Source organism: Eptatretus burgeri, chromosome 4 (assembly GCF_056783735.1).
Source record: "Eptatretus burgeri isolate ZD-2024b chromosome 4, Ebu_testis_v1, whole genome shotgun sequence".
Lineage (NCBI taxonomy): Eukaryota > Metazoa > Chordata > Myxini > Myxiniformes > Myxinidae > Eptatretus > Eptatretus burgeri.
In genome coordinates this window covers 24,940,814-24,963,730 of record NC_140964.1, presented here as the reverse complement: position 1 = coordinate 24,963,730, position 22,917 = coordinate 24,940,814, and the positions used below count along the sequence as shown (strand labels likewise).

Here is a 22,917-nt window from a genome sequence, read left to right as displayed (position 1 = left end):
GATGGGTCATGGAATTATCCGTGGTCCGACGGGTTGCTCGGCAACCCCAGGTGCTATCTGAAGCGACTAAATCTGGTAGGGTCCCCACATCCAAATCTCACGTGACCTTCCCGGTGATTTAGTTATCCTAGATAAAGCCTGGGCCCACGACGCTCCCGCTTAGTCAAGGTTACAGAGGGCTGAGTGATTTACCATCAGCGAAAGCGCCAGCTACCATCTACCGTAGCGAACCAGTGGGGTACAACCTCCCGTCTACCAATGACATACTATGTCTAACGAATGGAGGAAAGACGATCGAGCAGGTTTGCGAAGTTTTTAGATGTTGAGAAAGGGGATGTATTTACAAGCAGATATCAGTGTCACGGAGAACAACCCAAGCACATAAAATAACTCCTTATGCATTTGGCCTTATTACGAAAACAAAACAGGCACGCCTCACCCATCCAGGAATTTAGATAAGAAAGAGGATAGATAGAGGAAAAAGAAGTCGGGGCATATTATTGACCCCTTTCTCTCACCCACACTTGAGCCAGCTGGCCCACGTTGGTCCCAACGTGAAGGGGAGGAAGAAGAGGAAGAGGATAATGCGGTGTGACATGTCAGGAGAGGGGCAGGTGTATGAATGTATCCATCCATCCATCGATCCATCCATCCATTGGGACCATACTCTGTGCAGAGCGCTGGTGCTGCCTCAGCAGTCTCCTTGGCTATTGGACACAATCCTGGACGGGTCACCACTCCGACACAGGATACCAGCAAGCTGGCACTCATTTTGCCGACCTCAGAAGGATGACAGGCAGAGTCAACCCCACCTGGTATTAATTCAACAGCCGAGTGGGATTTGAACTCACGATCCTAGAATCCCAAGCCCACCACCCGAACCATTAAGCCAAGACCAGGCATATGCATGTATGCAAGAGAGGAAAGTGAGGTGCAAATCAGTAACCCCACCCTGACGGGTCAATTGGCAATCATCGAAGCTCTCTTTGCCCTGATGGGTCAAGGGTCCATCATTGAAGCTCTTTGTTCATCTCAAGCACACAAATTAGAAGTAGTGATAGCAGTAAAAGATACTGCGAGACAGTGTGTTTGGCCTCTACATCCAGGGAATTACAACTGTCCATCCACTCTCTGCCTACTGGCACCAGTCTGCTTGTCCGTGTGGAGGTTCATCCTAAGTAGAGACTTGTTCTTGTCGCGCAGCTTGTCAGATGTCGTTCCCCAGACAGGCAGTAGCCCCGATGCCTGAAATCCTCGGGCTTTTATGGCTTTTGGGTAAAGCGTGGCTTCGGGAGCGAAGGTCACCCCAACACTCTGACTTTCACGTGTCGCTCCCTTCATTGGAGCACACCCGGTCCTTTCCTTCTGTTTAGCTGCTTGGAGGGTCGACCATGTAATGCGGCGACTGCATAACTTCCTGGAGGGTCGGCCATGTGGCTTCCCTCACCGATTGTGATTTGGCTTGAAATGTAATATAATGGCAATGCTTTGTAATGTAACGTGTGTGTTTCGTAATGCATGTTGCTTTATGTGCATGATTGCGCTGTCGGAGGTGCGGGGAAGGACAGGGGTAAGAGGGATGGGGAAAGAGATTTGAAGGGACAGAAGAAGAGAAAGAATTTAGAAAGGGAAGAATTACAAAGGGAGGGATTCGGACCTGTTACTTCCCTGTCTCCTGAAACGAGGGGATGGGTAACCTACCTAAACAGAATTGCTCTGGAAATACCTATATTCGGGTGAATGCAACTCCCCAGGAATAATAGACAAATGCATAAAACACTATAACAGCATTAGGTAGAGCGTATATACGATGACCAGGCTGAAGAATAGTTTACGTTTTGTTCCCAACTGATAGGCCAGACCTGAACCGGACCTGAACCAAATCTAATCAGCTGGTTCTTGTTACCAACCCAAATCATCCACCAAGTTTTGCTGTAACCTATTCATAATGTTTTGAAAGATCATGTTATGTCTCGTTTTGGCCCCATCTCTCAAATGTGAAAAATCACTTTAAAAATATTCTAGTATCCGGATCTGGATCCAGATCTTCAACAAAATTGAATCAATTTGTGATTGCCACCGACTCAACCTGTCCGCCACGTTTCATCCGAATCCGTCCATAACTTTATGAGATATCCTGCTCACAAACAGACAGATAGACAGACAAGCTGGTAGGCGGCGATGGTTCGCCGAGAATGGAAACTATAAGATATAGAGCAAAACGGATGTCATATAGCGGATAGGGAATCACCTTAAGATTATGCATATCAAATCTCATCCAGTTCCATCGACTGATAACTACTCGGTATCCATTTGAATGAAAAGTACCGAAAATGCGGTTTGAAATCGGAAATCCCCAAAGTTCGAGGGGGTGCTGTGGGTGAACAAAGATCAAATCGAAAATCCGGCTTGATCGTTTGTGCACAATGTATTCCAGACGATTAGTGTGAATTTTCATGACCATCCGACCATAACCCTCGGAGGAGTAACATTTGGCGCGAAGGCATCTCCAGCTCTCGCATTTTATCGATTTTTGCACTAATTGACCTTTGACCCCTGACCTAAGCGAAATCGGTCAATATGTCCTGAGGAAAAGTTGTAGTACTCATTGAGTACCATGAACCTGCAAAGTTTCATTCGTATCGATGCACTCACCTGGTCGCAAGGGGGCCTTCAATTTTTGCCAATTTTCACACATACCCTAATTGTAAGGGGCGCTGCGGGTAAAGTATTCCATATATCACAAAATCCGGAATATATTTGATAGAGCATCACCTGTAGATCATTCGTGCCAAATTTCGTAACCCTACGTGGGATAATGGCTTTCGGAATTGATTTCCCGTGAACGGTACCGATTTTGAAAGTTTTTCGGTTGTTGCTCGGGAACCAAAGCGTCCCTAGCAACCATCACAATTTCCAAAGCACTAGGTCATAAGATGTACCTTCCACCCGAGTTTGGTCAAAATCCGCCCGCCCACGTTTACTACCAATTATGCTGATGACAAACGAACAAACATCCAAACAAACAAACAAACAGAATTACTGACAATAAGGGTCACCTATTTCGTCGACCCAAAAAACAGACAGACAGGGGTGCAAACATAACCTCCGTCCACCTTTGGTGGGAGAGGTAATTATGGGATTTGAGTCACGATTCTGAACATCATGAGCCACTAGTTCTACGCAGGCCAAGACAAATAGCTAAGAAACAATATTGACATTCTTACAAGAAATTGACGCAAAACGTTCATTATGATCGCGAAATGAGATATGAAAGCCAGAAACAGAAACCGGTGCAGTTGGTGGAGAAATGGCTTGGCAGATGGAGAAGTGAACGGAGACTAAATACAAGATCTCACATAATTCTGTGGTCATGATAGGAGAAAAAAAGAAAAAAGAAAAAGAAAAAGGAAACGATGCCCCAATTTATGCCGAAGCCTGAAAGCTTCCTGCTGTCTGCTCACTTCGCACTGATAACCAACACAGCATGAACACATGCCTTCACGGTTCCCTTTCGGAACACTCACCCGGTTGGATTAATTTATATTCGACCTCACAGTGATCGACACACAAAGAACCTTCACCTGTGAGAATCAAGTACACAGCAATCGTACAACTACTCCCTCACGTCTCCTTTCTTCTTGCACCCACAACTATACTTGCACAAGTAGCAGACGTTTTTCCTTATGCTACGCACATTGATGGAATCAACACCGAAAAACAGAAACAAGAGATACCTTACAGGTAAAGAATAAAACTCCACGACACGAAGTTGTACAATATATCAATTGATACAAACTGTTCAAACTACCCCAAAAGTCATAATTATGCTTAAAACACGTGTTGATTGTGGGTTCTGAAGAAACGCTTTTACGTTGATAGGATCACAAAGGCCTAAAATGATTTCAAATAAAATAAAATGATCAATTATTATAAATAACTGATTGGACTGGAATCCAGCCAAAAGCACAGTATTCGTGATTTGGATTCTGTGTTTCTCGTCGAGATAGTCTCAGGATAATGATGAGGTCACTACTGGGTTGTCAGTAAAACCCAAACAGCTCAATCTATGCCCTTCTGCCTGCCCCACCTGGTCTGGTCTACATGTGATATAAATCCACATCATGGAGTTCACTCGACGCACTGGAAACATTGGAGGGACGTGTGGCTGCAAGCCGTGCGAGATGGAGCAATAACAGGTCTGGGACGCCCTTCAATGTCCGGGGCTGCACGGGCGCCACACTGGATGGGCCAGCGTGTACCTTGCCTTTCGCCGACAGGCTCGGTTAAACTGCTGAGCCCGTCCGTGATGGGGACTGGGCTTGAGAGAAGGTCCCATGAACGAGGAATTCCCAGTAAGCACGAGTCATCAACTCACACTGATCAAGTCCCTGCCATTCGTACATGCCGCTTGTCGCTACTACTGATCGAACGATTTGGTGAGATTCTCGGATCAGCCCATGCACGGGCTGTCCGTGATACACTTTACACGTTGTCGTTGTGTCAGCTCGTGTTGGTGCGCCAAAAAGATGAACGAACTTGAACGTCTCGAAGAATTAAAAGTCGTAACGAGGTCCCCACCAATGATCACTTTGGACTACCACTGCTAGTCACCTACCCTTTGTTATTTGGGTTGTGGTTTAATGGAATAACTTTAAAAAAAAACATTTTTGTGGGAAAGAAAATCTATTTCTGAATGTTAAATGACTCCTGTTGAGTCAACAATGTGAGAACATACCTATATAGGGAGGAAAAACAAAAAAAACTCCAAACTTACTGAAGAGTGGGGAAGGAGGGAGTGGGTGGTGTAGGGAAGCAGAGGAAAGAAACAGGCAGTTGGAGAAAATAATTTAAAAACAAAAAAGGAAGTGGAGAATCAAAATAAGTAGTGAAGAGGGTCCAAAAAGGGGGAAGAAAAATAAAGAGGCAAAAAAAAAATAATGGAGGAATAAATAGGGAACAAAAAGAGGAGGCATGGAAATAAAAGAGTGGAAACAATTGAGAGGGGGTGAAAAGTAAAGTCGCATAAAGTCGAAAAGGGAAGCATAAATATGAGTGGAGGAAAAAAAACAAATGGAGGAGACAAAAATAGTACAAGTGCGAGCAGGGGTTTGGGGTAGGAAGAAATGTGGAGGACAGCTATACAAATAAAATAAAATAGAACTGCGCTCTTCGACATCACGACGTCAACTGAAATGTCCCCATCCACATTATGACATCATTGTACAAACTTGTACCAAGTGTGAGTTAAATCGTTTCAGCTGTTCTCAAGTATCACATTTTATCTGACATGACCTCTGATCTTCAATGCTGAAATCGAATCAATTAATCTTTGCATTATAAAATAAACTTTAAAATATATATATATATATATATATATAGCAGCTCTAGATCCATGGAAGAACTATGACACAGAACAAAATCAGAACACAACACAAAAAAGTGAACATTGGGAGAAAGGCAAAACATCAACAGCATGGTGGAGGGAGAAAGTAGATGGAGATGGACAAGCAAGGGATGCAGGTAACGATGAGGGGTAAGGGAGAACGCAAGGGTTGGGCAATATGGATACATGAGAAAAACTTTGGGAGGGGTGTCGAAAAGATCATGATTTTGGATGGGGATGACTTGAGATGGTGGTGAACAGCTGTTTTGAAGACCTGGAGGGAAAAATGACATTGAAGAGAGAATGGAACGTGGTTCTATCCATGAACGGGGGGGGGGGGGGGTGGGGGAGGGAAGGAGGAATAAATGAGTGTCGATGAGCAGTGGTTCTGAATTTAGGCAGGTTCATAAGGAAGGGTTTGCTAGTGGACCATGTGCATCCTTCAGATACCTGCAAGGGTGGGGGAGAGGGACAAGGCACGGACAGGGCAAAGGGTGCAAGTCCAGAAATGAGCCAGGAGAAGACAGAGAGAGGGGACCACCGACCTGTCTGCGCTGGGGAAGCGATAGGCCCATAGACTCAGCTTCATCGCGAGAGATTCCAATGATATCGAAGGCCATTGTTTCTACAGCGTCAAGCCGAGCAAGATGTGAGGCAGGGGAGCCAGCCTGTCGGTGAGAGCAGTACTCTATGAAGCTGCGGATGAAAGCCTAGTAGGTGGATAGGAGTTCAGTTGTGCCAAGGAAGTATTTTGCATGACGGAGGATGCCCAGACCGGTGGAATATCGATATATGTCCAGATCCGCAACCCCTTCCAGCGTCTGGCTTTGGAGGCTAATTTTGAAATGTGGCTTGCCCAAGAGAGATCATGGCTGAGAGTGAGATCCAAGAGTTTGAGTCACTGAACCTCTTTGATAAGGTGTTTAGAAAGTAGATGGAAGGGTTTGCAGTATGATCCTTTGGGAGAGAGTGAGTGAGTGAGGGATTTCTCAGGTTTGAAAGACATGTTCCAAGTGTTTGACCAGTTTGGCTGAGGAGAGGGAAGATGCTGCTGCCTGTATGTTTGTCAGTAGGATGAGATATCTCACAGCAGAAAGTGGAGTCATCAGCAAAGAGATAGAAAGAATTTTCCAGAATCAGTGAGATCACTGATCAAGATTCGGAATAATATAGGGCCTAGCACACTGCCTTGCAGTACTCCAGCCTTGACAGGGAGAAGGGAAGAAGGTTCTGTTGAGAGCCCCACATTGGCTACGAGAGGGGAAGAAGTAAGTAATCCAAGAGTGGAGTTGGCCTTGGATTCTACAGGCAGACAGTTTGGATAGGGCAGGATGCCCGACTGTATCAAAAGCTCTCGATATGTCCAGAGAGATGGCCCTAATCTTAACCCTAACAGCCTCCATCCATTGTTGGAAGAGCGGAAGCAGCACGTCCAAGGTAGAGTGACCAGGTCTGAATCCGAATTGATGATCTGAGATGAGGCTGTTGGAAAAAAGGAACGATTTTACGTCAACTGTGATGATAGATTCCGTGAAATTGCTGATGATGGGAAGTAAGCTAATTGGTCTGGAGTTAAGGGGTACCGTTTCTGCACCTTTTTATGTAATGCTGTGATATTGGCTGATTTCCAAGAATATGGAAGATGAGCTATGGTAAACGACCATGTGAAAAGGGCAGAGGAAGGAAGTGCAAAAGCAGCAGAGAAAGTTTTTAGGAAATGTGAGCTGATGCCATGCAGTCCAGTTGCAGTCAGAGTTGAGGGTTACCAGAGACTTTTACACCTTTTCAGGTGCAAAAGACACAGAATACAGGAGCAGTGTGTGGGACTGGGTAGGGGGAGAGAGAGATGGAGAGATAGAGAGATAGAGAGATAGAGAGATAGAGAGATAGAGAGATAGAGAGATAGAGAGATAGAGAGATAGAGAGATAGAGAGATAGAGAGATAGAGAGATAGAGAGATAGAGAGATAGAGAGAGAGAGAGAGAGAGAGAGAGAGAGAGAGAGAGAGAGAGAGAGAGAGAGAGAGAGAGAGAGAGAGAGAGAGAGAGAGAGACACAAGAGTTTGAATACTTATACCAGGTTTGGTCAAAAACCCATCACTGGTTTACAAGTTAGAGCAAAACAGAACGAACAGGATTTCTGATCTATGACCTCTTGACCCCAGAACCTAACCAGTTAATTTATGCATCATTAAACGTACTTGTACCAAGTTTGACTGAGATCTCTTTTGACATTCTTAAGTTATCGCGGTAACGAAAACCTATCACGGACAGATGGATGGACGGATGCATGCATGGACGGACGGACAGCCGGGTGGACAATATAAAAACATAATGCCTCCGGCGACTTCGTCAGCAGAGGAATAAAAATTGGAGGATGAACAAAAGGCAAAGAAGAGGAATCAAAGTCAAAGAAGATGATGTTGCGAAGGTAAAATGAGGGAAGTAAAGCACTCGGCAAAGAGGAGGGTTGACAAAGTTAAGCAAGAAAAGATGAGGGAGGAAAGAAAAATGAGGGAACAGGTGTGGTAGTTACAGAGTATCATGCTGTCAACATGCAAGTACTTAACGCACCCGTGGAAAAGTGCAATGTACAGTGTCTTGTACTCTAGATTTTTAGATTCAAGTTAAAAACAAAAAATTGGAAGCAGCACCTCATTAATATATTCTTAAAATCTCATCAAATTGGCCTCAAACAGTAAATATCGAATGCTTAAATGCAAAAAAAGGATAAATAAATAAATAAATACAAATAAATAATGGTGCTCAGGTTTAATAGAGACAAAGGCACAAAGACCTGAGGGTGCGAGACAGTCGTTCCAATCGAAGTACCCCGCATACATTCCTGGCTCAAGGGCTCCCACCAAAGGATCAGCCTTTTTCTCCACGTAATCCTCGAACAGCTTGTGATCCAGGCGGGACACAGCCGAGAGGCCGTACTAATCACAAGGGGACACAAATCGAAGCAAAGGTCAAACAAAAAAGGTCTTCAAGTTGGCGACACTTTTCACAATAAGCACGTCAGTGATGTGAAAAGGGGTACTTTGTTTTTGTTCAAGTTTAAACCATAAACCTATAATCTTAGCATTTGGTTTCCTTAAAGACCCCTCTTTTCCAGCCTCATCCACAAATAACCCATTCAACAGTGTCTGTCTTCGTGACGCGAGCTGGAGGAGCTAATCTTGAAAAAGCAAGTCAGTGCATGTCCCTTTTTACTATTTTGAGAGCAACAAGTTTTTGGAAATACAAACATGCTGTACAAGTGATGTCAAATAATTTGCTCTGGAAATAATTTTAAATGTGTACAAGTATGATCAGTGTTGGGAATTTCCTAACAGATGGATGGCTGGCCATTTCTGCTCACAGCTTCGGGTCTGTTGCAACAAAAGGCTGCTATAAATTGCACGTCTTTCCCCAGCTCCAGTCACTTTCACCAACCCTTACGTAGTCAGCTTCCCCTTCGTTACATCACTTACAGACAGCACCATGAAGGAGGAAATGTTTGCACATAGATGAGATGAAATAATGCGCAAAACAGTTTTTCTCCAGCTGTAATATGCAACAGCAATCCTACAAGCATTAAGAGGGTTCACAACAAGAGCAGAAAAAAGTGGTTCTAGAATCTAGATTAAAAATAATAATAATAATAATAATAAATCGAACAAATTAAAGACTTCTGACTTAATACCTTTATACTTACTTTGCCTTAAGTATTGCCAAAAACCATTGGTGCAGATAGGATAGCCTAGAGATACGCACATTTGCCTCTCAGCTGTCAAGTCTGGGTATGAATCTCGACCTAGCTATAAACTGTCATCCTGGTGCTTCACAGGAGGCAGGACGATTCATCAATGTGTGCGCCATCCCTCGGAGGGTCATTAAATGGACGTCTCACCTGCCAACATTAGTTGGTGGACGTTAAAGATCTCAAGGAGTCCTTCGCAAAGAGTAGGCGAGCTATCACCAGCATCCTGAAAAAATTCCAAATTCCTGCCCCAACCTTAGTCAAACGTCAGGCCTGGCCAGGCGATTCGTGAAAGACTTGGGCCAAGCTTCACCCGGCCCAACCCCACAAGAACATAGGAATAATTGTCACCATTAAATATGAAGAATAACATTTTCCAAAAATAGCAGTTCCTTCAACAACAACAACAACAAAAAACAACCCTTCCGGTGATATGGTTTCCTTGAAAGTGAAGAGTGTAATCACATTCGATACAGAAGCATGTAATTGTGTTAAGTTTAAATGATGAGAATCGCAGTTTGCTTTGTAATTCTGTGTAGGAAGACTGTTTCTCTTTCTCAAGCATCTCATACACATGTGACTTCCTTTTTGAGCTTCTGCAATCCACCAGATCTTAGGTTTTGTTTATGGGATTTATTACTAAAAGGAGAAGTGTGTGTGTGTGTGTGTGTGTGTGTGTGTGTGTGTGTGTGTGTGTGTGTGTGTGTGTGTGTGTCATGTTTTATTCCAAAGGGTTCCTGCTGTCGCAGAATAATGACAATGGCACTGTTGGAAAAATTAACAATGAATTTACTTGGTTGAAGCAAAAATCATCAATTTACTGAGAACAAAAATCTATGTCCGACTTGAAAAGCCCATCTTTCCAGGAAGGAGGAAGAAGCATGACCTGGAGCTTTAATGTAGCGGTTCTAACGGTACGGCAGCAGGAACCCTTTAGAATAAAGTGTGACAAACATGGAAGGAGCACACAAAATTATATAAAGTAATACTTCTTGAAGCAAGAGGAAAAATATATAATTGTGCACGAAAGGAGCACACAAACAACAACCAGTCAAGATGACAGCAGCAACTAGGTGTCGTAAAAAGATCCTTTTTTCGAGTGTTACACTTCATTGTACATCCTCATTTAGACTTACAGATAGATATGCAATATGTTTGTGAAGGACAATATGCTGTTTTTTGATCAAACCCATCAGCGAAGCGACGAGTCGGCATGGCCAGTTAAACACATACACGCTACACTCTTGTGTGCAGCCAAATGGCTGCTGGTTGCATCATTGGTGAGGGACACGGATTTGCCGCTGATGCAGTGCCCCTATTACCAGTACACTGGTGCTCACTTCGCCGACCTCAGAAGGATGACAGGTTGAGTCAACCCCACCTGTTGTTAATTCAGCGGTTAATTCACCTGTTGTTAATAAATTTGCTTTATTTATGAAAAATGATGCAGCTTAGATGTCCTCCATTTTCGGCTTCGCAGAGACGGGCTCTTTCGACAGCATTTTCCACAAAAGCGAACAATAACTCTAACTGCAGCACTCGAATTTCTGCACAGATGTTGTCCTTGAGCTGCTGAATTGTATGGGGCTTATTGATGCATACACGATCCTTTAGGTAACCCCAAAGAAAATAATCTGGAGGCATCAAATTAGGAGAACGTGATGGCCAAGAAATTTCTGAATTTCGCGAAATTATTCGGTGTCCATGCTCTTTGGGTGAGAATAATTGTTCGATGAAATTTAAAATAAAATTCCACGATTTTGTTTCTTTGTTCAGTTGTGAATTTTTTCATGGGTAATTTCCAAATAGTAATCTAAATTCTGAAATGAAAAGAAAAACAAATTATTAAAAAACAGAAATATTATTTAATTTCTAAATCCCTTGATGACTTTTGGGACACCCTGTATTACAATAATAATAATAATACTAATACTAATACAATGTTAGATTTCAAAACTTGCTTTAAAAGGTGGATGAGCGGAAGTATGCCCGATGCTCCATGACTCTCTTCAATGCAGTATTTGTAATCCATCACAGCAATCCTTGTTGGGCAGTCCAAATGTTAATTTGTCAATCTGTTCCTCTGTTTTATTTTCACAATGTTCATTGTTGAAAAAGTTGATTCACCTGTGTATGTAACTGAAAAACTGATCCCTGATCCCATAATGGCGGCGAACACATGCCGAACTTTCAGCTCTTGCCAACATATCTTGCAACTCGATTTTTTTGCACAACGTCATAACCTTTCACTGCCTTTTGGCACAATAAATTGTCCATTGTTTTACGTTTTGGAGCCATTATTAACTGTTGTATCGACTAGATATTGCAGATCTAGTATGACAGGATCTCTTTTTTGTCATTTCCTCTTTGATGATGATTCATTATTAATTGTACACTACCTTTTCCCAATTCCATATCTAGGTGATGCATGATGTCATCGCCGGGCACCAAAGGGAGTACTCAGTTTTTACTCCGTTTGTTTATCCGGGCGATATTTCTCAGCCATCCTTTGAGCTAAAAAGCTGAAATTTGGGGACAAACGTGAAGATGTGCTTCGGCAAAAAGTCTATTTTTTATTTTTTTGATTAATCAATTAATTTATTGCTTCATCAATTAATTAATTACTTAATGAATCAATTAATTACTGAATTATTATCGATTTATTAATTATTTATTTATTTTATTTCTCATTCTGGCAATATCGCAGGCACCTTTTCTGCGAGGAAGCTGATATTTGGATACGACGGTGAACAAGCAATTTGGCAATGAAGGGTATTTTTTATTGATTGATTAATCAATCAATTATTTATTAATTTTTCGATTACTTACTTTATTTTCAAAAAGTTACAGATTCGGATGAAACGGTGGTGGTTTAGGTGTGCTATGAGCCAATTTTGCTCTGTTTGTTTTCTTTCTCGTTTGCTTGTTTTTCCGGGTGATATCTCAGCCATTTGTTATATATTTATTTGGCATGGGGGCATTGTACTTTGAATGTACCACTGACATGAGCCAATGAAAAAATTAATTATTTTACAATTATTATTTATATATTTTAATTATGCAATGAATCAATCACTTATTGTACACCGCTCTCTCCCAATTCCCAACTCCATGCTGCAAGGCGCCGAAGGTGCCCCGGCGATGTCGCGCTGGAGAATTTGTTATTCATATATTTGGCATGGTAGTGGTGTACTCTGAATGTACCGCTACTTGTCTTAGCTTTGTTCTGTATGCTGGCCTGATGACTACAATTAACTGTGCACGAGAAACAAGAAAAGCCTCGTAACAGGAGGTAATCCTACACGCGGAGGCAAACAATGACTCATCCTTGCTCAAAAACCGTGATTGGCCAAAATTAAATGGCGCGATAACTAAATCGGACCACAATAGGTTGCCCGCAATTGGCGAAACCTGCGATATTTGAGGGTTTACTGTAGACTGTGCTGCCACCTACTGACGTTACTTTTATGCTTTGCATTGGAACACGCATTTGAAACCATTGGGTCAATTTGATAGCATTTATGATGGATTATGATGGGGTGCTTTCACATTTGTGTATTATCACCCACACGTCAGGGGCCACACTTAAGGCCACAAGGGGCCGCCAGTGGCTCCCAGGCCGTGCAATGAAGAACGGAGCCCTAAGATCTTAAGCCAGGCACCTTAATCATTAAGCCAGCACCAGGCCTTGCCTTTGATGATGTAAAAATAAACTCCTCCCAAAATATAGTTGACAAATGATGTAATGAGGACACAGCTGTTTCGGTATGATGGTCATCAGATGGGGGCGAGTGGGGGTGGAGTGGAAAATATGGGTGAGGTGCAGGGGATGGAAACATTCTGAAGTCCTCACCACAGTGAAGTAAATAGCTATCTGATCAATTTGAAAATGAAAACTATATTTTGGTGTTGGTAGATTCTTTGGCAAAATCAAAGCATATTGTGGAAATAATTTGAAGGTTTTGCTGATGAACCCATTCAGATAAATTCAATCACGTTACTTGAGGATCTACATTCAAAGCCAATTTGAATTACCCTTTAAAAAAATACAGATTGAGGCTCATTGAAGAGATCATGAATGATGAAGGATGGGGGTAGTAACAGGTCAATAAACCAAAGATGGAGCAGAAGAGAACAGGTGGACAAGAGAGAGAAAAAGACACATAATATGAACAGAGAGAGACAGAGAGAGACAAAGAAAGAGAGAGAAAGAGAGAGAAAAGAGAGAGAAGAGAGAGAGAGATGCAAGACACATGAACAATGCAATGGAATGAAGAGGAATAAAACAGGAAAATATGACAAATGGTAAACAGGAAAATGCAGGAGCAAGCAAGAGCAGAAAAGGGATGGAAGATGATGAAAATGTCATTATACTTTAGTTATGGCATTAAATAAGTGTGTTTGGTGTAAAGTGGGAAGGAGAATGAAGACGACGCAACAAATCAAGGCAATAAAAAATAAAAATACAAGAGCAAAGTTGAGAACATGGAAGAAACAATAATATATTTAACATAATCCTCGTTCTTTTAGCATTAAAATAGGGGATGGGGATGGTCTGAGAAGGGAGACAGCTTAAGTATGTTGACAAACTAATGATCTTCTTTGGGTTCACATATCGAGCACTCCTATCCAAGCACTTGGCTCATGATTCTGGGATCTCAGATTCATATCCTGTACACTATATGGTACTGTACTATGATATTTTTTTTCCCACTGTCTACTGATGTCTGTGTAAGTCAGATAATAGATCTCCATATATATATATATATTTATATATATATATATATGCCAATGCCTCATAATGTGCGTGTCATTCATGCATTTTATGTAGAGGTTCCTGAATGAGTCTTGAACACTATTTTTACAGAAGAACCCTCCATTTTATCGATAGCAGCTAAAGGTTTGTGACTAACGTGTACTATTAATCATATCGTTTTCGATACGACTCGTGGGCCTGTTGGTTCATTGGACCAAATTTTCATTGGCCTTCATGGCTTTGAAGCATACCTGCTTGCCATACTACATGAGCATTAGCTTGCCTTTCACCAAGCCCAGACAAGCTCAGGCCAGGGTGGGGATGATACGTTCATTATTATTGCCAAATTATACCACGATTATTATTGTTAATATTATTAGTATTAATTAATATATGCTTTGTTACAATGTTATCATTATTTTTGTTATTTATTTTGTAATTCGAATGACATGCCGTGGAAGGACCTACGAAGCTGCTCTATATTTCCTTGTTGTTTCACATTATTCAAGGATGTATAATCCATGTAATGAAATTCAAGGACTTAACAGGGCATGTGTTTAAAGCATGGGAATTATTCGAGGTTCTTTGTAGTTAATTAGCCTTATGAACTCATGAGATCATGGCAATCATTTTGGTGCATCACACTCAACATCAGAAAGCTCCAGTGGAACTCCACAAAAAAACGTGCGCATGCATGCACACAAAATATTTTTCCCCTTTTCAGTGATCCAAGGCCTAAGCGGGAGCTTGTGCATAAATCACATGCAGGACAAAGACATTAGGGATATTTGTGTACCTTCACATAAATTGCAAGGACATGAGTACACAATCAGTTGACAAGATGGTACAGAGGTGGCACTTGCACGCCTTTGGAATGTCTTGTCTGGATTTGATTTCTGAACAGACTATAAACTCGATTTTGAGCTTCACCAGCAGAGTGCTTCATCTTAAAGTAGACAATCCCTCAAATGCATGTCAATCTGGTGATCCATCTGCAAGCACAAGCTGGTGAATGTTAAAGATATCACAATTTCCTTCAACAAAGAGTTGAAGAGTTATCACTGGCACCCTGGTAAAGTTACAATTGTTGTTCTGGTTACTGCTGGTAAGGTAATGGTAAATAACCTAGCACAATTTTTAGTTCGAGATTACTGCACAGCAGTGAACCTGCCCTCAGACAGACAAGAGAGAAAGAGGAAGTAAATAATGGACAAACATGTGGTATATGGCTTCCTGGATCAAGTGCCAGGGGTCAGATGAATCACAAACGGGCTAGACCCAATGCTTGTACTTTTATTTTTCTTTACAGGAGTGAGGGCCATGGTAGAGCAAGGTAGAATTGATCGGGCAAACATCAAGGGAATTGATGAACAGGAAAAGAGGAGAGGGAGGAGGGGAGAAAACACTGAAACAAAGCAAGTAAGATGGTTGAGTTAGGAAAGGTTAATGGGGGCAATAAAGATCATGAGTCAGAATTGGTGATGAGAAGATGTGGCGATGCACTGCTTCCAGTCGATGAGACAATTGTAGTGAAGAGCGTTTGACGCATCGAAAAGCATAAAATGTGTACTTGAGTACCTGAATGGATATGACGTACGGTACTGCATACCCATAAATATTTTATTTATTGAGGAAAATAAAAAGATTATTAACATGGAAAAACAATAATCTTTCTCCGCTGTTTTAAATCTGAATCCTATGGTTTGCTTGAGTAAACCATTTCAAAGCATCAAGGCCATACCTGCAAACTTGGATAGAAATAAAAAAAGGTTAATTAAAAAGCCACTAATTGTGAAACAACATAGTTGCACAGTATTTTGATAATAAATAACAAAACTATTTGTAATATCATTGAAAGACATGACAAATATATTAATGGTAATAAATTTGAGAACTAACGAGTAGGCTCTGAAGTCATGATTTTGGTGACATGAACAGATGAAATTTTGTCTAAAGGAGAAACTTCCAAGATCTTAGGGGCAACCAACATATTATGCAGGGCTTGGCATTAAAGGGTGTCCAGGGCACCAAATTTCATAAGTGGTTGGGTTTTGGATGCCCGGTCGGGCACCCTCAAAATCGCATGATGAACATCAATTTTGACCCCAAATTTACGATCGCCATGGTTGGAGCGACAAGGTTTTTGAAATCCATTTCGTATGATAAAATATCACCAAATTTAGAGGTACGATTAATAATTCTCAAATGCACTACACTCGCATGTGGTCTGCGGGAAGATGCAGAGAACTTGCAAATACATGAACCAATATGTGAAAACGAATGGTTTATTACGATTCACAATTTGATGATCACCTCTGAGCTCCATCCAAAATAACGAACATTCTTATGATAAATGTAGGTGACGTCGATTTGAGAATATTTTAATCGCCAATATGGTACATGAGGAGGTCTCCATCAGTCATGGATAATAATGCCCATGCAGACTCGTCTGGAGAATGACTCGAATAATGTGTTCTGGGAGTGGGTCATTCTAGTCTCTGAGCTACAGTATGTTCAATAATGTAAACACAATCATGGCCTCACACAGTTCTCTCATTTTGGACTTGCAGCTTTGTGGTCAAGTATATTTATTCAAAATATGTAAATTGGCATTTGTGGGAATTCCATGTATGAAAGGGGTGAGAATGAAGCATACTGGCAGAAAACACCTGTAAATATTTAGTGAGCCATTGGTCCATGGGAAATTATTAAACTTAATTTAATCATAATAACAGTGGAATGAAATGCTTCTGAAAGTCAAATTACAGTGAGATATTAAAAATATAATCATATCCATCAATACACATGACATCACCCCCCACCTCCCCCCCCCCCAATGAGAGTAAAGTGAAGCCTGGTGTTGGCTTAGTGGTTAGGGTGGTTGGCTTGGGATCCTAGGGTCCTGAGTTTGAGCCCGTCTGCCAATGAATTAACACAAGGTGGGGTTGACTCAGCCTGTCATCCTTCTGAGGTCAGCGAAATGAGTACGAGTATACTGGTAATAATCGGGGCATTGCATCAGCGGCACACCCGCAGCCTTGTGCTGCATGCAAATGAGGAAGGGGAAGAGGAGGGGAAGGAGCAGGAGGAGGAGGAGAGTAAAGTGCACCCAATTAGGATCAAGCAAGATCGATTGGGATAAATCAGAGGAATGAGTCAAAAAGGCTCACAATTCGGCTTTGCAGCTGCAAAAACACAAAATGTGGAGAGTGGGGCAGAAATTCGAGAGGAGAGTGTTCCTGATACAGCAGGAGAAGGACAAGTTGAGGGAAGACAGATATATTTAATTACTTCAATCACCAAAGGTGGATGGAGGTTACTGTAATTCATCACATGTTAAGAGATTCTAGAGCTTATCGTACGTGTAGAAATTAAATGAAGGCACGAAAACTGGCATGGTTTTTTTGACGACTGAAGGAAAACACCCTTCTTTCCCACCCCTTTCCCTCATGCTTACCTCCTCCCAAAGTCCCTCCAACCCCACAGACTTGTCTGGGCAATGTTTAGTATGACACGTTTGAACGTGCTGTTTTGATGTTCTCAATTTTGTTCAATCCTGTACTAATACCAGCATAAGGGCCCCATTCCACCCCCAACCCCACCCCACTTTCCCTCAAGTCCCCTGATCAAAGACATGTCCAGAACACTCTATTCCCCTCCCCACTACCCCCCTCTCCCCTATCCTCCTTGCTCCCTCCCCCCTCCCGGAGTGTATTGGGATGTGTGGTGAGACTCACTGTCCCCTCCTTACTCGCTCCCGTTTCCTTGCTCCCCCAACCCTTAATTCAACTCGCACCTGATCCCCCACCCTCTTTCCCCATCAGCAAAGTGACAGGTTGAGTTTGCAAATGTGTATATATATATATATATATATATATATATATATATATATATATAAAAATATATATATGTATACACACACACACACACACACACACACACACACACACACACACACACACACACACACACACACACACACACACACACACACACACAAGGATTAACAAGGAATGAAGGCGCAGAAGGAGGCCATTCGGCCCATCATGCCTGCACGACACCAATGCCAGATTTAATCAATCCGTTGATATCCCTTCCCTTCATGTGCAGCCTTTTTGGCTGCTCCACTGGTACTCATTTCGCCGACCTCGAAAGGATGACAGGCTGAGTCAACCCCCTAGTGTTAATTTTGCAGCCAACGGGGCTTGAATTCAGGACCTTAAGATCCCAGGCCACCACCCTAACCATAAAGCCAACACCAGGTTGAAAAGTACATATATATATATATATATATATATATATATATATATATATATATATATATATATATATATATATATATATATATATATATAGACAATTTTGTGTCTTCCTTGATGTCCTCTCATCACCCGTTTGTTGACTAAAAAATATCTGCTGAGCTTCTCTGTCTTATATATACTGCACTAGCAAAGTAACCACCCCACGGGCGATCTTGTTCCAAGCATGCACACGTTCTCCTGATGCATACCTTTATTTGGGCGGTGTATAGGCAACTGACTGATAGCTCTGTATCGGGGGAAAAAAACACTGGCAAAGAAAAAAAACACCCCAATGCATTAATTGGGGTTATGCTGATCCAACATTGCAAGTCTGGATGTTACTGGCTCAGAACTGTAGGAGGAGTAGCCTGACAAACAAGCAAATACACAAACACCAGTCCGTGAGTTTTCGTAAGGATAAATAAACAAATTATATATATATATATATATATATATATATATATATATATATATATATATGTACATATATATATATATATACATATATATATATATATACATATATATATATATATATATATATATATATATATATATATATATATATATGTACTGTATATAGACGAATAAAAGGCAAGATGTGCATGTGTCAGTGCGTCTCCTCCATAACACCAAAACCATAAAACCTCGCAGCCTGAAACTTTGCATACAAACTAAGAAAACTCCAAGGAAGTGCTGGAGTGAAAATTGGGTGTTTGGGTTAATAAAACACCCCTTTTAAAGATAATCAACGGCCTTATTCACGTATATCCTTCATTAGGCGATCCTCGGTCACCTCGCTCTCTGGGTCTTCAGGCGTTTCCTGGGTAACCTCGCTGGGGTCTGAAGCTGCCATGTTTTTTGGCCTGCTCAACCATGCCTTGACTTGAAACAGACCGCAACGATATCTCAACGATGAAGTTGTTTTCACTTTCCTCACTCATATTATCGAATGCCTGTTCATCACAGCTACGAATCTCTGGGTACATTGCAATGCTTATAAACACCCGGAGACGTCAGTGTTCGTGGATTGACATTTCGGGTGTCTACGAGAGGTGTATGTGTAATGTGTTGCTAATCGCGTGCCAAAGGAGTTGTTCATTATCAACCGTTTCGTTGGAGTGCTTGCTTGAGTGCTTAATCCACTTGGTGAGTGCTCTCCAAGCTGCTTGGTTGTTCGTTTCGGTGAAAGTACCCGTGCTCTCAATGGAACATCGAATCGACACACGTACATTTCCGCCTGTGTTGGGAACCTGCGGTGCCGTGCGGTTGGTGCATCGAGAGGTGCCTCATCCGCTGAAAATGTGCAATTTTATTTTTATAGGATTCTAGATGACACGTGAACCCATGAAGGTTCCCGTTGTGACAGTGGTTGATGAAAAAAATCATTACAAGAAAAAAAATAGCTCCAGTGAACTATACCGTTGAGGTTGTTTGCATTGATCAAATTCTCCCGAAGAGTACTTGATTGAATTAGGAATTGATTTTTAAATATTTTTTTCATTGCCCGATTTGAACGAAACTTGACACTGAACACCACAGGTGAATGGCGAGTAAGGTGACCCTAAAATTTTTGCGCTATCGTGTACCGTTTTGGCTGTATTTTGGGAACATACATTCATACATATATATACACACTGAGAGTTTTAGTCAAATGGAGATAGATAGATAATTTTGTTTTAACTTTTTGTGCGATCTCCTTTTAATATAATCCATCCCTCATTTCGACATCGATATATATATATATATATATATATAAATATATATATATAAATATATATAAATATAAAGGTCCATCCGACCACGTGTTTGCCATGATCTGCCTGTGAAGGTGTACAGCATAGATCGACATTTTGTGTTCTGTGCCTTCATATATTTTTCAATTGAATTTTGCTAATTTCCCACTTGAATTCCTCTTTCAACGAACTCTGTTTAAAGGTAAATCTTTGTGTTTGTCGTTTTATGTATTTTGTGCGCGTATACATACATAAACTGAATTACCATAATGGAAATTGGTGTGTGTGTGTGTGTGTGTGTGTGTGTGTGTGTGTGTGTGTGTGTGTGTGTGTGTGTGTGTGTGTGTGTGTGTGTGTGTGTGTGTGTGTGTGTGTGTGTGTGTGTGGGTTGGTTGTTATCTCCATATGCGGGTTTCACAAGGTGGAACGGATCCCTTCCAAGTCATGGAGTATCCACCGTCGTGTGTGTGCGCGTGTGCGTGTGTATGTCGTTGATTGGTACCTAAATATGTGGGTTTCAGAATGTGGAATGGAGTCCTCCCAGGGTGGGCTCAAAGTATCCACCTTCATTCCGGTAAGGGGTCACGATTAACGAACCAAGTTGTGAAGTTTTCTGTTTTCAAAGTTTTGTGCCAAGGGCTCTCTTCAGGATCGTTACTGAGCCCCGGAAGGTTTCCAACTGTAGTTCGTTTGTAGTGATATTCCAAGGGATGGTTTTTAATAACTTTGTGAGGTTCGTCGTCATCATTCCGATGAGGTTCTTCGTCATCACTGGAAAAACTTTGGCATTCTTCAGCATCCAGGATCTTTTCACTTCCTGCTTGAGGTCTTGGTATTTGGTTATTTTCTTGATTATCTGCATCGTTAGTCCAAAATCACTGGAATCAACACCTCAATTACCAATGCCTCCTTTCCTCTATTTTTTTTTTGTACCCAAGTATATGTGGTTGCAATGCTTTTTTTCGATGTTCACGCTCGATGGGATCATAAGGTCGTACGTGAGTGGTACTTCAATGGTTTCAGTGATTGCTTTTGGTTCATTTTCCAACAAATTTTCTGGAACTGGGATATCAAAGTTTTTGCAGATGTGCCAGTGGATTACTTTATAAACTCTGTTGTGTCATTGTTTGTACAGTTGTTCTGACACTTTATTTTTTTTTCGTGTTCGGTCATTAAGCGTCACATATCATTCTCTTTGCTAACCCCACCTCCACCCCTCAACTATCTTTTTGTTTTTTCCTCCTCTCCTCCCATACCTCTTTTGCTCTCTCTGCCTGTGTGTCTGTCTGTCTGTCCCTCTCTCTTCCCCCCCCACCCCTCACTTCCTTCCGCCTTCCGCAGTGAATGGCAACGTTTGGTGAGGTGTCGCTCTCCCCACCTCCCCTCCTAGCTCCCCGTCCTTCATCCTCTCTGCTTCCCCTCCCCCCTCTCACCATACTCCTGCTCTCCCCCCCCCCCATCCTCTCTTTCTTATCCCTGTCAGCAAAGCGACAGGTTGTATTTGCTAGTATATACTATAAAAGGAGCTGTGTTTATCTGTTTGCTTATCATGCGATAACTTGAGAACAAATTTATGGATTTTAATTAAACCAACAACAGTGGATCCAAGGAATTCCCAGGAAGGTTTGTGATGCAAAAAAAAAGAAGAAAAAAAAAATGAAGGAATGCTTGTATATTTGGCACAAGCAGCGAAACTGCAAACGCCAACTTGAGACTTGCAGATATCTCTATCTCTGTCTATATTTCCGTCAGCGGAGCGATGGGTTTGCAAATATATATAATTTGGATTGCATTTCCATAAATAAATCGTACTTTATAAGTTTTCAATGCATGATCATGATTGCTATGTTTAAATGTCATTGATAATGATACTTTTTGAGGAGGTTGGCATGTGGGAAGGCTCTTAAAGGACAAATAAATCACAATCTACAGTGTGACAATTGAACGAATATAGAAGAGGAACATATGTCAAAATCCCAAGGCAACTTCAAATTCTGTAGGTCATGGTAATATGTATTACTCCAGAGAATTTTATTATCATAAGATATTATGTAGAAAAACAACTTCATAAGATATTGGGTTAAGAAGATAATATGACAATATTACATGAAATGTTAAGTTGTTGCTGCTCGACAATGCAACACTTTCCACTGGTTTAGGTGGATGAGGCTGGTAATGTGCATGAAATAAAAATGTTCGAGTTTTGGGAATGTGAACAGCGTCCCACCTCCAAGACGATATTGGGGTTGGGAAACTCGTGTGTTGTCAGCAACTGGGCAATTGCTTGTAAGTCATGTTCTGCCAAGGAGCGACAGGTGTTTAGAACCAAGAGGAGTCGCTCTTCCTGCCGATTGAAAGAGCAAAAGCAAATGGAAACAAAACAGGAAACAAGTGAGAAAACACAAATAAAGTGAACAATTAAATAACAAGAAGTGATATTAATGTAAATGTGAAAATAACATTAAAAAAAATCACATTTTGAACAATGCTGTACATACTGGAGAGGACGCAATCATTCCATTAAGACCTCCAGTATGTTGGCTTGGCAGCTCTTGGGTAAAGCTACGAAAGGAAATAATCCAAAAGGAATGTGAAAAACCAGAGAAGTTGTTATGAAAGGAAGATATGGATATCCTTAACAATTACTTTCATGCAAACATCTTGAGAAAAACCAATTTCATGATCAGCAAACAGGAATGAATACGTGTATTCGAAGCGATATATTTGGAGTAAAATAAATAATTAGGGGAGCTTTTTTGTGCAAGGTCAAAACAATACGACAATTAGATGAAGTCGAACAATTTAATCCACAAACTGATTTACAATTGAAAATAATGAATTGTCATGGATGTACTGTATTCAATTTCAACGATGTCAAAATGACACCAGAACAGCACTCGGTAGAGGGCATACCTCCGCCAGGCTGAACAGTTTAGTTTTGTATCCTGCTGATAGGCCAAATCTGGATTTGGACATCCATCAGCTAATCGGTTT

At 41.4% G+C, this 22,917-nt stretch overlaps 1 protein-coding gene across 2 annotated transcripts in view; it reads right to left on the bottom strand.

The window, feature by feature from the left end:
• EXOC2 (exocyst complex component 2) overlaps nucleotides 1-22,917 on the bottom strand; it is a 174,388-nt gene that overhangs the window by 26,621 nt on the left and 124,850 nt on the right. For both annotated transcript variants that reach the window (XM_085877168.1, XM_085877169.1), the window contains exons 20-22: nucleotides 22,422-22,485; nucleotides 22,151-22,267; nucleotides 8,183-8,324 (exon numbers count right to left, since the gene is read on the bottom strand). In XM_085877168.1, the coding sequence (XP_085733294.1) occupies nucleotides 8,183-8,324; nucleotides 22,151-22,267; nucleotides 22,422-22,485 (323 nt within the window). The remainder of the gene's footprint in view (nucleotides 1-8,182; nucleotides 8,325-22,150; nucleotides 22,268-22,421; nucleotides 22,486-22,917) is intronic.